This window comes from Corythoichthys intestinalis, chromosome 19, assembly GCF_030265065.1.
Source record: "Corythoichthys intestinalis isolate RoL2023-P3 chromosome 19, ASM3026506v1, whole genome shotgun sequence".
In the NCBI taxonomy this organism is placed as follows: domain Eukaryota; kingdom Metazoa; phylum Chordata; class Actinopteri; order Syngnathiformes; family Syngnathidae; genus Corythoichthys; species Corythoichthys intestinalis.
Window position 1 is genome coordinate 39704196 of NC_080413.1, and position 13104 is coordinate 39717299.

Consider the following 13104-nt stretch of genomic DNA (forward strand, 5'->3'; position numbering starts at 1 on the left):
GGTTTTTGACATTTAATGCATGAAAATGAATAAAAGACTTATTATTGTCATACATTTTCTTCCTCAACAGCTCCACCAGAGGTCAGTGAGGTCATCAAGGAAAAAGTGCAGGAACGCAGCATCCAGCTTTCATGGCAGGAGCCAAAACAACCCAATGGGGTCATCACAGAATATGAAATCAAATACTATAAAAAAGTATGTCAGTCTCTCTGTCTTTCGCTCTCCCTCTCTCTCTTATACAGTGATCCCCACTACTTTGTGCTTCAAACTTTGCGCCCTCAGTCCATCGCGGATTTTTTTTTTTTTCAGTTAAAAAAACGATAATAAATACAGTATTTCATATAAAAATGTTGAGATACAGTGCTGGCCAAAAATATTGGCACCCCTGCAATTCTGTCAGATAATGCTCAGTTTCTCCCAGAAAATGATTGCAATTACAAATGCTTTAGTAGTAATACCTTCATTTATTTTGTTTGCAATGAAAAAACACAAAAGAGAATGGGAAAAAATTAATCATTATTTTACACAAAACTCCAAAAATGGGCCGGACAAAACGTGCAGCCAGTTACAATGGATTAAAGTTGACTCAACCTCTGCCCCGTGTCCTTGTGTGTACCACATATTGAGCATGGAGAAAAGAAAGAAGTCCAAAGAACTGTCTGAGGACTTGAGAATCAAAATTGTGAGGAAGCATGGGCAATCGCAAGGCTCCAAGTGCATCTCCAAAGACCTGAATATTCCTGTGTCTACTGTGCACAGTGTCATCAATAAGCCCGTGGCGCTGTGGCTAACCTCTCTAGATGTGGACGGAAAAGAAAGATTGACGAGAGATTTCAACAAAAGATTTTGCGGATGGTGTATAAAGAACCTCGACTATCAATCAAACAGGATAGAGACACTATGGAGACATAAAAAAGCCAGGCTGGAGTTTGCCAAAACTTACCTGAGAAAGCCAAAAACGTTTTGGAAGAATGTTCTGTGGTCAGATGAGACAAAAGTAGAGCTTTTTGGGAAAAGGCATCAACATTAGAGTTTAGAGGGAAAAAAAACCCCCGAAGCCTTCAAAGAAAAGAACACGGTCCCCACAGTCAAACATGCGGAGCTTCCTTGATGTTTTGGGGTTGCTTTGCTGCCACTGGCACTGGACTGCTTGACCGTGTGCATGGCATTATGAAGTCTGAAGACTACCAACAAATTTTGCAGCATAATGTAGGACCCAGTGTGAGAAAGCTGGGTCTCCCTCAGAGGTCATGGGTCTTCCAGCAGGACAATGACCCAAAAAGCACTAGAAAATGGTTTGAGAGAAAGCACTGGAGACTTCTAAATTGGCCAGCAATGAGTCCAGACCTTAATCCCATAGAACACTTGTGGACAGATCTGAAATGGCACGCTTCGAATCTCAGAGACCTGGAGCAGTTGGCCAAAGAAGAATGGTCCAAAATTCCAGCAGAGCATTGTAAGAATTTCGTTGATGGATACCAGAAGCGGTTCTTTGCAGTTATTTTGTCCAAAGGTTGGCTACCAAGTATTAGCCTGAGGGTGCCAATACTTTTGTCCGGATTATTTATGAAGTTTTGTGTAAAATGATAATGATTTAATTTTTTTTCCATTCTCTTTCGTGTTTATTCATTGAAAGCAAAATAAATGAAGATATTACTACCAAAGCATTTGTAATTGCAATCATTTTCTGGGAGAAATTACCTGACAGAATTCAGAATTGCTGGGGTGCCAATACTTTTGGCCAGCATTGCTGGCAATATATCACAACCCCCCCCCCCCCCCCCCTCCAAAACCCCCCAAAACCAATGCTAGTTTTTTTCCCAATATTGTTCAGGCCTACTGTGCGTGTATTCCTTTTTTAATTTCAAAACAGATCATTTTCCTTTTATTATCTATTTAACATTTTCTGCAGGATCAGAAGGACCAAACCTATTCTACAGTAAAGGCCAAATCTACAACTGCAACTGTGAACAATTTGAAGCCAAGTACAGCCTATGTTTTCCAGATAAGAGCCTTCACACAGGCAGGATATGGAATTTTTGGCCCCAGAATAGAGATAACGACAAAGGAAGACTCAACTGGTAAGGTTTACCATTGTACTATGTATTACTGATGACTGATAGGCCCTGACTAAATGAATGGAAATGATTGGAAATTCTTTCTAAACACACAGTCAATAGTTGTTCATTCTTTGTTTCATCCCTAAAAGAAAAGAAAAAAAAACAATATCAGTAGATCCAAAATGGAAGGTAGCAGAAGGAAGAGAGTCTAATTCTTTCTGCTCATTTGTCCCAAGAAATTCATTCACAAAAGAAGTTCATTTAAAAACAACATCAAATGATATATACTGTACATACACTGCTGCCAAAAGTATTGGCACCCAAGCAATTCTGACAGATAATGCTCAATTTCTTCCAGAAAATGATTGCAATTACAAATGCTTTGGTAGTAATTTTTTCATTTATTTTGCTTGCAATGAAAAAACACAAAAGAGAATGCGAAAAAAAAATACATCAAGATCATTTTATACATAACTCCAAAAATTGGCCGGACAAAAGTATTGGCACCCTTTGAAAAATCGTGATGCTTTTCTAATTTACGTAATTAACATTACTTGTTACTTACCTGTGGTACATAACAGGTGGTGGCAATAACTAAATCACATTGAGCATGGAGAAAAGAAAGAAGACCAAAGAACTGTCTGAGGACATGAGAAGCAAAATTGTGAGGAAGCTTGGGCAATCTCAAGGCTACAAGTCCATCTCTGAAGACCTGAAAGTTCCTGTGTCTACCCTGTCCAGTGTCATCAATAGGTCCGTGGCACTGTGGCTAACCTCCCTAGATGTGGACGGAAAAGAAAATTTGACGAGAGATTTCAGCGAAAGATTGTGCAGATGGTGGATAAAGAACCTCGACTAACATCCAAACAAGTTCAAGATGTCTTGTAGTCCGAGGGTACAAAAGTGTCAACCCGTACTATCCGTTGGCGCCTGAATGAAAAGGGACATGGAGACAGAAAAAAAACAGGCAGGAGTTTGCCAAAACTTACCTGAGAAAGCCAAAAACGTTTTGAAAGAATGTTCTCTGCTCAGATGAGACGAGGAAAAAAACGAGGCGTTCAAAGAAAAGAACACGGTCCCCACAGTCAAAAATGGCGGAGGTTCCCTGATTTTTTGGGGTTGCTTTGCTGCCTCTGGCACTGGACTGCTTGACCGTGCGCATGGCATTATGAAGTCTGAAGACTACCAACAAATTTTGCAGCATAATGTAGGGTTCAGTGTGAGAAAGCTGGGTCTCCCTCAGAGGTCATGGGTCTTCCAGCAGGAACATGACCCAAAACACACTTCAAAAAGCACTAGAAAATGGTTTGAGAGAAAGCACTGGAGACTTCTAAAGTGGCCAGCAATGAGTCTAGACCCCAATCCCATAGAACACGTAGAACACATGTGAAGAGATCTGAAAATGGCACCCTTCAAATCTCAGAGACCTGGAGCAGTTGGCCAAAGAAGAATGGTCTAAAATTCCAGCACAGCATTGTAAGAAACTCACTGATGGATACCGGAAGCGGTTGTTTGCAGTTATTTTGTCTAAAGGTTGTGCTACCAAGTATCAGGCTGAGGGTGCCAATACTTTTGTCCAGCCCATTTTTGAAGTTTTGTGTAAAATGATAACGGTTTATGTTTTTTATTTTTTATTCTCTTTCATGTTTTTTCATTGCAAGCAAAATAAATGAAGGTATTACTTCCAAAGCATTTGTAATTGCAATCATTTTCTGGGAGAAATTGAGCATTACCTGACAGAACTGCAGAGGTGCCAATACTTTTGGCCAGCACTGTACAGTGGTATGAAACAGTTTGGGCACTTCTGACCATTTTTAGTAATTTCTTTCATCATTGGTTGTATGGAACAGCAATTTCAGTAATATTCGTATACAGTGGACCCTCATGATATGAGTACCTCACCTCCCGGGTTTTTCACAATATGAGCATTGTCACGAGAGAAAATGAGTCTCACTATGTGAGCAAATTTTCACCGTGCGAGCGCCATGAAAGCCTCTCTTGCTTGTCGTGTTAGAGAGCCTCGGCATCCCCCTAAGGGACATTTGATTATCTCGCATCAACCGAATTGCCCATCTGCCTACCAGTTACTCACTTTTCTACTCACTAATCTACTCACTTTTGTATCAGAGTGCATCCGAATCATTTGTTCTTACAATTGAATTGCTCATGAAAATGCCGACCAAAGGCAGTGGTGAGAAAAGGAAAATAATGCTTGGAATTTAAACAAAGTAAAAAAGAAACTACTGCCGACCTCCTGAGACTCTAGCTCACTCCGTTGCACCACCTACTGTGCTCCTGTATCTGGACTGGCTCCAACTGGGTCCATCCTACTCAATACATCCATAATTTTTCATTTTTTGTACGGTCAGCTTCAGTGTCCTGAACGGCTCCAAGAAATAAAATGTATTATTATAATATAGTACTCGTCTAGTTGTGGCCTGGCAACCAATTCAGAGTGTACCCAGGGATAGATATAACTGGGACAGACACCCTGGTGAGGATAAATGGCACGGAAGATGATTGAATGAGGAATGGATGAACGGACTGAGTGAGGATGGCATTATCAATCTGCATGCTGTTCACCCATTAAAGTCTAATTGACTGAAGTCGTTGAAGTCGTTGGACGTATCTATTTTGAGGATGTATGAGCTGAATGAGGATAGCATTATCAATCTGAAACACTGTTCACTTTGCCATTGAAGTGCTTATGACAGATAAAAGCATGTTTATTTCAAATTTCACGCGGTATTTTATGCTCCTGAATGAAATGGACCTCTTGGATGTGTGTGTAAGCGATTGTTTTATTTATTCAATTTTTTGAATCCCGCTTCATGAAAATGAATAACTTCCTGTTTTGAGGAGGAATGCGAATGTGACGTCACACGGGTCAGCATCTCACAATACAGAATTGCTTTATAGCAGTACTTCTCAAATAGTGGGGCGCGACCCCCTGGGGGGGCGCAGAACGATGCCAGGGGGGGCGCATGTGACCTCGGGGAACATGTTTTTTTTTTTTTTTTTTTTTTTTTTTTTTTTTTTTTTGCCGTACTGGAATAAAGTGTACTTGCACATCCACTCAGTACTGTAGGTGGCAGTGGCGCTCTCATTTTCAGAGTGCGCGCAGTATTTTTGAACTAAGGAGAGCACTCAGCACACACAGACAACAGATATGAAGAGCAGTGTGCCACCGCCATTTTCGAAAGCCGTTTCCCGACCGGACTCACTCACGCAGCGACCCACTGTCTTGTCCGGTTCTCACGTCGCCGCCCGAGAAGTGCCATTTTCGGCTTGGGATCGTCACGACGACCGCCCTCACCTACGGTTCTACCTCGGCCGCCATGAATGCGGTTTTTTTGTGCCGTTTGCCTTTTAGCTTTGACTTTTAATACAGTGGGTGATGATGAAAGACCACTGTTTACTGTGTCTAAAAATAATTATAGCAGACAGCCAGAAGCCAAATCAATTAAGACGCCACTTAAAGACATTAGACCCCAATCTCATTGTTAAGCCGCTTGATTTTTTTCAGTGAAAACGTGCCGAATATTGCCAACAATCGTCCTGCTTTGTCAGTGTTATATCAGTAAGCCAGTGAGCATTGTTAGCATGCTCATTGCAAATTAACTCCACACCATTGCAAAGGAGGTAAATACTGTGAGCAGCAAAAATAAAAACTGTCCTGTCCAAGGACACTTTTTTTTCTTCTTTTATTCAGATTTTTTTCGGTCAAATTTTTTGGCACATTGTCCTCATGAGTGAATGTTTCTAATCAATTTTAATTTGTTATTATTTACTGATTTTATTACATTTTATTTTTCTGTATCAAATGGTCAAAAATGTACCTTGAGTGTATTTTTTAGTTTGGATGTGAATTTTTTTTTTTTTAATTCAGGCAAATTGATGGGCGTTAAGTCTTTTCTGTTACAAACAAAACAATGTTAATAAAGTTATACTTTATAAGTTTATCTCTGTTATTTTCTCTAATAGGAAAAAAGAATACAATGTGAGGCAGAGACGTACTTATAATAGTAATATTGTAGACAAATGATACTATTTACAGTGGCGGCAGAATTTGGGGGGGCGCGAAACATTTACGTCTTCCTTGGGGGGGCGTGACAGAAAACAATTGAGAAGCACTGCTTTATAGCATGCAGATGAACTGCGGATTCAGCTGATTTTGCGGATTAATTCATTTATATTTTGCATCACGCCAGCCAAATGTGCTGCAGGGTTTTATTTCAAAACCCCCCACCCCGAGATTGGCCAAAACAAGTCCGACAAATGTGGGACCATTGGACTTATGAGGAAGTGAGTAAACGTCGTGATTTGTATTATGTCACATACTGGGATCATGGCACAGGTTATAAAAACGGAGGTTGCTTGCATTTACAGCTGACAATGCTCCTTTTCCAACGAGAATGCCACTCAGCCGACGACTGGCGGCTTGTCTCACACCCCCACCACTGGGAGAGCGCTATACTCGGCTTATTGCCCTCTTCGTGCGCCCGGTGTTCTGTCCAATTTTTCACCCCATCAGAAATTGTGACTTCGTGTTTAAAAATGGCCGCGAATACAGTGATTACAAAGTAAACACTACAAACTTTCTTTCAATAACGGAATATTTACTTACGTTTGATCACGGAACGACATGTAGAGAAGTTCTCCTCAGACACATCCTGCCATGTAAGCGGCACACAAAAATTGCACGCCGCTCTCTCACTGTTTACGTCTTCGTGTCGTTAAGCATTGATTTACGCCATATTCATGTAGAACATGTATGCTTATGATGTTACTTGTTTATTTAGCACCTGTGGATAACATTGAGAGTCCTAGTGAATGTAAAAGAGGGCTTATTCCCACATATTCGGCTAAATATACCTATAAACTAAATTACGAATGCATTAAATAAACACTAGCTCAAACAAAAACTTATGTTGGTCTTAACACGGAGCAGCTGGATTCAGCAATATGAAATGAGGCAGTCTAGAGGGCAGTGTAGCCATCCAAATCAATAAAACTAAATTCAAACACTTTCAAAAGAAACCATTACAACGCCACTCTAATTAAGCAAATACTCGAAGCAGCAAAATTTAATTCGAATCTTTTTGTCTAATCGAATACTTGAGTTAATCGAATAATCGTTGCAGCACTACAATAGACCACAATCCCTGGGTTGGGCTTGGGCAGCTACGCACTTCTCCGACGTCGGCCGGGTTGTCTGATAGTCATTCTCCAGATGCCTCCCCGGCAAACGAGCTATTCTGCCCGCAATAGGGGAACGACGAAGTGTCACTTGCTCGCCGCCGGGGGGTGGGGGTGGGGGGGGATAGCTGATCGGCGAAGGCAATCGACAACCCCGCCGTCGTGTGAAATATTCCTGGGTAGTTTTGTGGTATTTTTTGCTTCGAAAGGCGAAATAAGACTTTGAAACGCTGCGCGGTTCGGGTTAGCATGTCGGCTAGCTGTCACATCTCCTGGTTTGTTTACGCTCTCCAAAGCTGGGTTGGGGAAATGACAAAAGTCGGACAAACTCCGGTGGCATAAAATACCGTTCGGGAGAGGAAGAAGTTGCCAGTTTTGACCATTATGCAGTAATTTTGCCCTGTCGTACTGAATAAATGCATTCTTATTATTTCATATTCCATTTAGCACAAGACTGTTATTTGTCATGACCATACCATTTATTTAGCAATTGGGGCAAAATACTTAGATAAAAAGAATATCCTGTAAAAATATTGGAGTAGAGGGATTGAAACAATGATGACATTTTGCTTATCCTTGTCGTATTTTCCTCGTTTTGAATCTTCCCTCTCAATGGGCTGAATTCTAAATCAGCTGAATTCGTGACCCTGCCGACGTCATCCACCACCTGGGGACGCTAGAGCACTATAATGACAGGCAAGGCTAAACGGCAGATTAAAAGACTAATTTCACATCATCTGCGCTTTGCCAAATTGTTGTATATAGTCGAATCGTCTCAAAATATGATTGTAATTCATATAATAATGCTGTTTAAGACTTCTTTTTTTAATCCTGTCATAGGCACTTTAATGTCTTATGGACTGAATTCGTTGGCACTTTAATGTCTAATGGACTGAATTCGTTGACATGTTAAAGTTGGACATATTTTGGGAATGTATGGACTAAATGTTGTGCTCATTCATGTCTAATTGATTGAGGTTGTTGACATGTTAAAGTTAACTTCAAGCATTTTTATTTTTCTGCATGTTTGTCCTTGTGTGTTAATTTGGTGTGTGATGTACTGTGTGTCCCCTCATCAGCTACAATTGTCTCCAGCGAGCAGAACCCTGTCATCATCATAGCAGTGGTAGCAGTGGCAGGAACCATAATCCTGGTGTTCATGGTGTTTGGCTTTATCATCGGGAGAAGGTACGCTCTCTTGGGCCCCATTCATTTGCTACTTTTGTGAGTCTAATTAGCAATTAGTTTTCATTCAAAATCCTCATCCTCACAAACATGTGCAACCATCCTATCACGGCATGTTGTGCTAATGGCTTGTGATCTTTTTGTCTACCATGGTCAAACATAATTATCTATGTTGCTCATCACACGATAAGCATCTTAAGTGCAAATCACAAATCGCATGATGATTGCAGATGATGAAGCAAATCAGAAACATACAGTGGGGAGAACAAGTATTTGATGCACTGCCAATAGGTTTTCCCATTGACTGTGTATCAAATACTTGTTCTCCCCACTGTAACTCATACACACCACAGGTTTTATGGATATAAAGGTACACATAAGTCATGGTTTGATACGTACCACGGTACATGGGTCATGGATCGGTACTGGTCCCTTACAATAGGAAAAAAATTATTTTTTGATCACGGCCTTTGAAAGTTTGTTCAATTGACTAAAATGTGGAAAAAAATTTCAAACACTACTGATTGAAGTGAAGCATTCGGCTCTTCTAACTCTACCTTTGCATTCGCCATAACTGTCCTCGTGATCATTTATAGTTCTTTGTAATCTGTTTTTGTTTGTCTTTTTCCGTAATGCGGGTTTGGATGGACACATTAACTCAACCTTCCTCTGAATTGTAGGAGGACTAACTCCGACGTGGATACTTTTTTTTTTCTCAAACGTATTCATGCTGTCTGACAGCATGCCCCAAGCTGTGACGAATACAAATACTGTTAAATATCTGTCTAAATACTGTATGCTGTATAGGGTTTAAAGTTATGATTTCCTTGAGCTACGACGTTTCGACGTTTTGACGCCTGTACCTCGTCCGCCATTTAGTCCATAGTTTCTGTGTAGCCAGTCGGATTGGGACAATACACCTAAATTCACGATACGATGCACATCAATATGCCACACGATGGCTGGAGGAGGTGAAACACGATATCAAAATTAAAAAAATTAAAAAATGATGTAACGAAAACTTTTTTGTTTTAGTTGACTACAGTGGTACCTCTACATAAGAAGTTAATTCGTTCCAGGACCTTGTTTAAAAGTCCAAAGAGTTGTATTTTGAGTAGGATTTTCCCATAAGAATACATCATCATTCCATTAATTCGTTCCACAGCCCAAAAACCTACACGAAATCCTTAAGAAATACTGCTATTACTATTACAAATGGCAATTACACATGGCAAAACAAATAAATTCTAATTAAAAATCGGAATAATAATATAATAATAATTCCTGTAATAATGTAACGAATCGGGTTCAAATGTGGTGGATGTGTTTTGGGCGCTGTACCTGAACGCACCGCGTGGCTGACGTGACAGCGTAAGATAGGTGCGGTAGAGATTCCACTTTTTAATCTTCCCCTCGCGCTCTGGCTCTCTCTGCGAGTCTGCAGCTCTGCAACCTGGTATTTCCTTTTCGAATTTCGATATGGAGCAGCAAGAGGAGAAAAGCAAACTAAAGGCGGGGTAATTGAAAAGGCAAGAATCCAGCAGTAGGAGTGGGGTGTGGAAAGGATTTAAATTGATAGTGGAAGATGCTACAGAAAACTGTGCCGGCTTTGCCGAATGCAACAAATGTGGCACTTTTCTCTCATACGAGAGCAGAAAGACTGGTACCTCGATGCTTAGCAGGCATTTTAAAAACTGTACTGGCCTAAAAGATGATATTAACCAAACATTTTTATTATCATTTGTTTCGAGGGCCGCACCTCTTTGTGCTAAGCAGGACATCATGTAGTTCGTCGTGTTCCTTAAAATGCTCTTATTTATTTTATTTCAGTGCTCCTTAAGGCAGGTTGTTCTTTTGTGTGTTCTGATGCGAGTCATTAAAATAATGTTATTTAAAAGTATTTTACTTTATTTTTGTATATGCTGCTGTTCCTCTCCTTGTCAGAGAGGTGCCTCCATGTGAGCACAATATCCCACACAGATATATACTGTATTTAACAAACCTTTCCATCATTATTTCATTGTGTAAATGCATTTATAATGATCATAAAAATGTGTAGACTATTTAAACATTAAGAAAACTTGCGTTTTTTTCTGCCAACTCGAAGAAATTAAATGTCTGTTGCTGCATTTTGCCAAGGAAATGACGCATGAACTATCCATCTGATAGAACAGACACACTAATATAAAACATAAATGTTTATTGAACATGCATTTTACAGTCTTGTTTAACTGGGAGAATTTGTTACAAAAGAAAGGCTTTAATGTAATCATTATGCACAGGCATTGCCACAAATGTGAAACAATTTTCCAAGCAGTGCTCTGTCCAGGTCTGACTGACGCATCGCATCCCCGCATTTCCTCCTTCTCCTGGGTCCTCACAAATAAAACATCAAATTTTGTTTTTTTTCTGGGCTCGGGCCTACAAATAAAATTTAAAATTTAGGCTTTTTTTTTCGGCCTCGGGCATACAAATAAAAAATACAATTTCGGGTTTTTCCTGACCGGGCCTGCAAGTTAATGTAATTGCTCGGGCTCGGGCCGGGTCGGGCTTTAATACACGCAGGCCGTGTTTAGGTCGGGCTGGATTTTTTAGGCCCGATCTAGGCTCTGTACCACAATAATAATTGTCAACTTAACTCATCAAGACTGGCGAACGGAGGTCGGAGGAGGACCGTCGAGATAGGTGACATTCTACGGCCATAATGAGCCAGTTCACGAATGCGCACACCACGCTCATATATTTCTATCATTTCCATCTTCCTTTCAATGGGAAGCATCACCTTTTTCCTTTTTTCACCACCTGCACAAACTTTCTTGGAATCCATGTTGATTTCTCTCACAAGAAAATCCTCCGTGCGTCCGTCTTGTGGGAAAACAGAAACTGTGGCACTGTCATAAATTGTCGTATTTTGAGAATGTCGTCGTGTGTGGAAAGAAATGGCGAGTCAAATTTTACATCAGATGTCGAAAAGATCATATGTCGAACAATCAAAGCGATCATATGTCATGTATACCACTGTAGTTTTAAAGTAGCAACAAAACACAATGGTCATGTCATATTGTGTGGATTTCTGGCTGTGAAATAATTTTATCTGGAGATTGTGAAAGCCACAACTTAGTCAGTCACACTCCAAACTCCACTATGCCCAAGACCAAAGAGCTGTCGAAGGACACCAGAGACAAAATTGTAGACCTGCACCAGGCTGGGAAGACTGAATCTACAATAAGCAAAACGCTTGGTCTAAAGAAATCAACTGTGGGAGCAATTATTAGAAAATGGAAGACATACCAGACCACTGATAATCTCCCTCAATCTGGGGCTCCATACAAGATCTCACCCCTTGGCGTCAAAATGATAACAAGAACGGTGAGCAAAAATCCCAGAATGACACGGGGGGACCAAGGAAATGACCTACAGAGAGCTGGGACCAAGTAACAAAGGCTACTATCAGTAACACAATGCGCCGCCAGGGACTCAAATCCTGCACTGCCAGACGTGTCCCCCTGCTGAAGCCAGAACACATCCAGGCCCGTCTGCGGTTCGCTAGAGAGCATTTGGATGATCCAGAAGAGGACTGGGAGAATGTGTTATAGTCAGATGAAACCAAAATAGAACTTTTTGGTAGAAACACAGGTTCTCGTGTTTGGAGGAGAAAGAATACTGAATTGCATCCGAAGAACACCATACCCACTGTGAAGCATGGGGGTGGAAACATCATGCTTTGGGGCTGTTTTTCTGCAAAGGGACCAGGACGACTGATCTGTGTAAAGGAAAGAATGAATGGGGCCATGTATCGAGAGATTTTGAGTGAAAATATTCTTGCATCAGCAAGGGCATTGAAGATGAGACGTGGCTGGGTCTTTCAGCATGACAATGATCTCAAACACACAGCCAGGGCAACAAAGGAGTGGCTTCCTAAGAAGCATTTCAAGGTCCTGGAGTGGCCTAGCCAGTCTCCAGATCTCAACCCCATAAAAAATCTGTGGAGGGAGTTGAAAGTCGAGTTGAAAGTCTGTGTTGCCCATCAACAGCCCCAAAACATCACTGCTCTAGAGGAGATCTGCATGGAGGAATGGACCAAAATACCAGCAACAGTGTGTGAAAAGCTTGTGAAGAGTTACAGAAAACGTTTGGCATATGTTATTGCCAACAAAGGGTACATTACAAAGTATTGAGATGAACTTTTGGTATTGACCAAATACTTATTTTCCAACATGATTTTCAAATAAATTCTTTTAAAATCAAACAATGTGATTTTCTGTTTTTTTTTCCACAGTCTGTCTCTCATGGTTGACGTTTACCCATGTTGACAATTACAGGCCTCTCTAATATTTTCAAGTGGGGGAACTTGCACAATTAGTGGTTGACTAAATACTTATTTGCCCCACTGTATTTGTGACGTTAGGTATTGCACACATCACCGAAAGTATATATATATAGCCAAACCGTTGGGACCACGCTAGTGCTATTCCTACAACCCGGCTAAAAGGCCAAACTCTGCACCTTCACCTTAGTTTTAACACCGTAAACTAACTCCATTTTAAAAGTTGTAAAAAAGCTTCGAAAAACAATTTATTCCAAGTCGACAGCAAATTAGACAGCAATGTGAAAACAGCAAACAGAACCAGACGAAAAGGAAGGCTGGATCCGAGGTCAA

The 13104-nt window shown here is 40.7% G+C and overlaps 1 protein-coding gene across 3 annotated transcripts in view; it reads left to right on the forward strand.

Annotated features, from left to right (window-relative positions):
- Window positions 1-13104, forward strand: part of epha7 (eph receptor A7) — an 88442-nt gene that overhangs the window by 22092 nt on the left and 53246 nt on the right. For 2 of the 3 annotated variants that reach the window (XM_057822467.1, XM_057822466.1), the window contains 3 exons: window positions 71-195; window positions 1913-2081; window positions 8339-8447. In XM_057822467.1, the coding sequence (XP_057678450.1) occupies window positions 71-195; window positions 1913-2081; window positions 8339-8447 (403 nt within the window). The remainder of the gene's footprint in view (window positions 1-70; window positions 196-1912; window positions 2082-8338; window positions 8448-13104) is intronic. The other variant, XM_057822468.1, reaches the window with a different exon arrangement.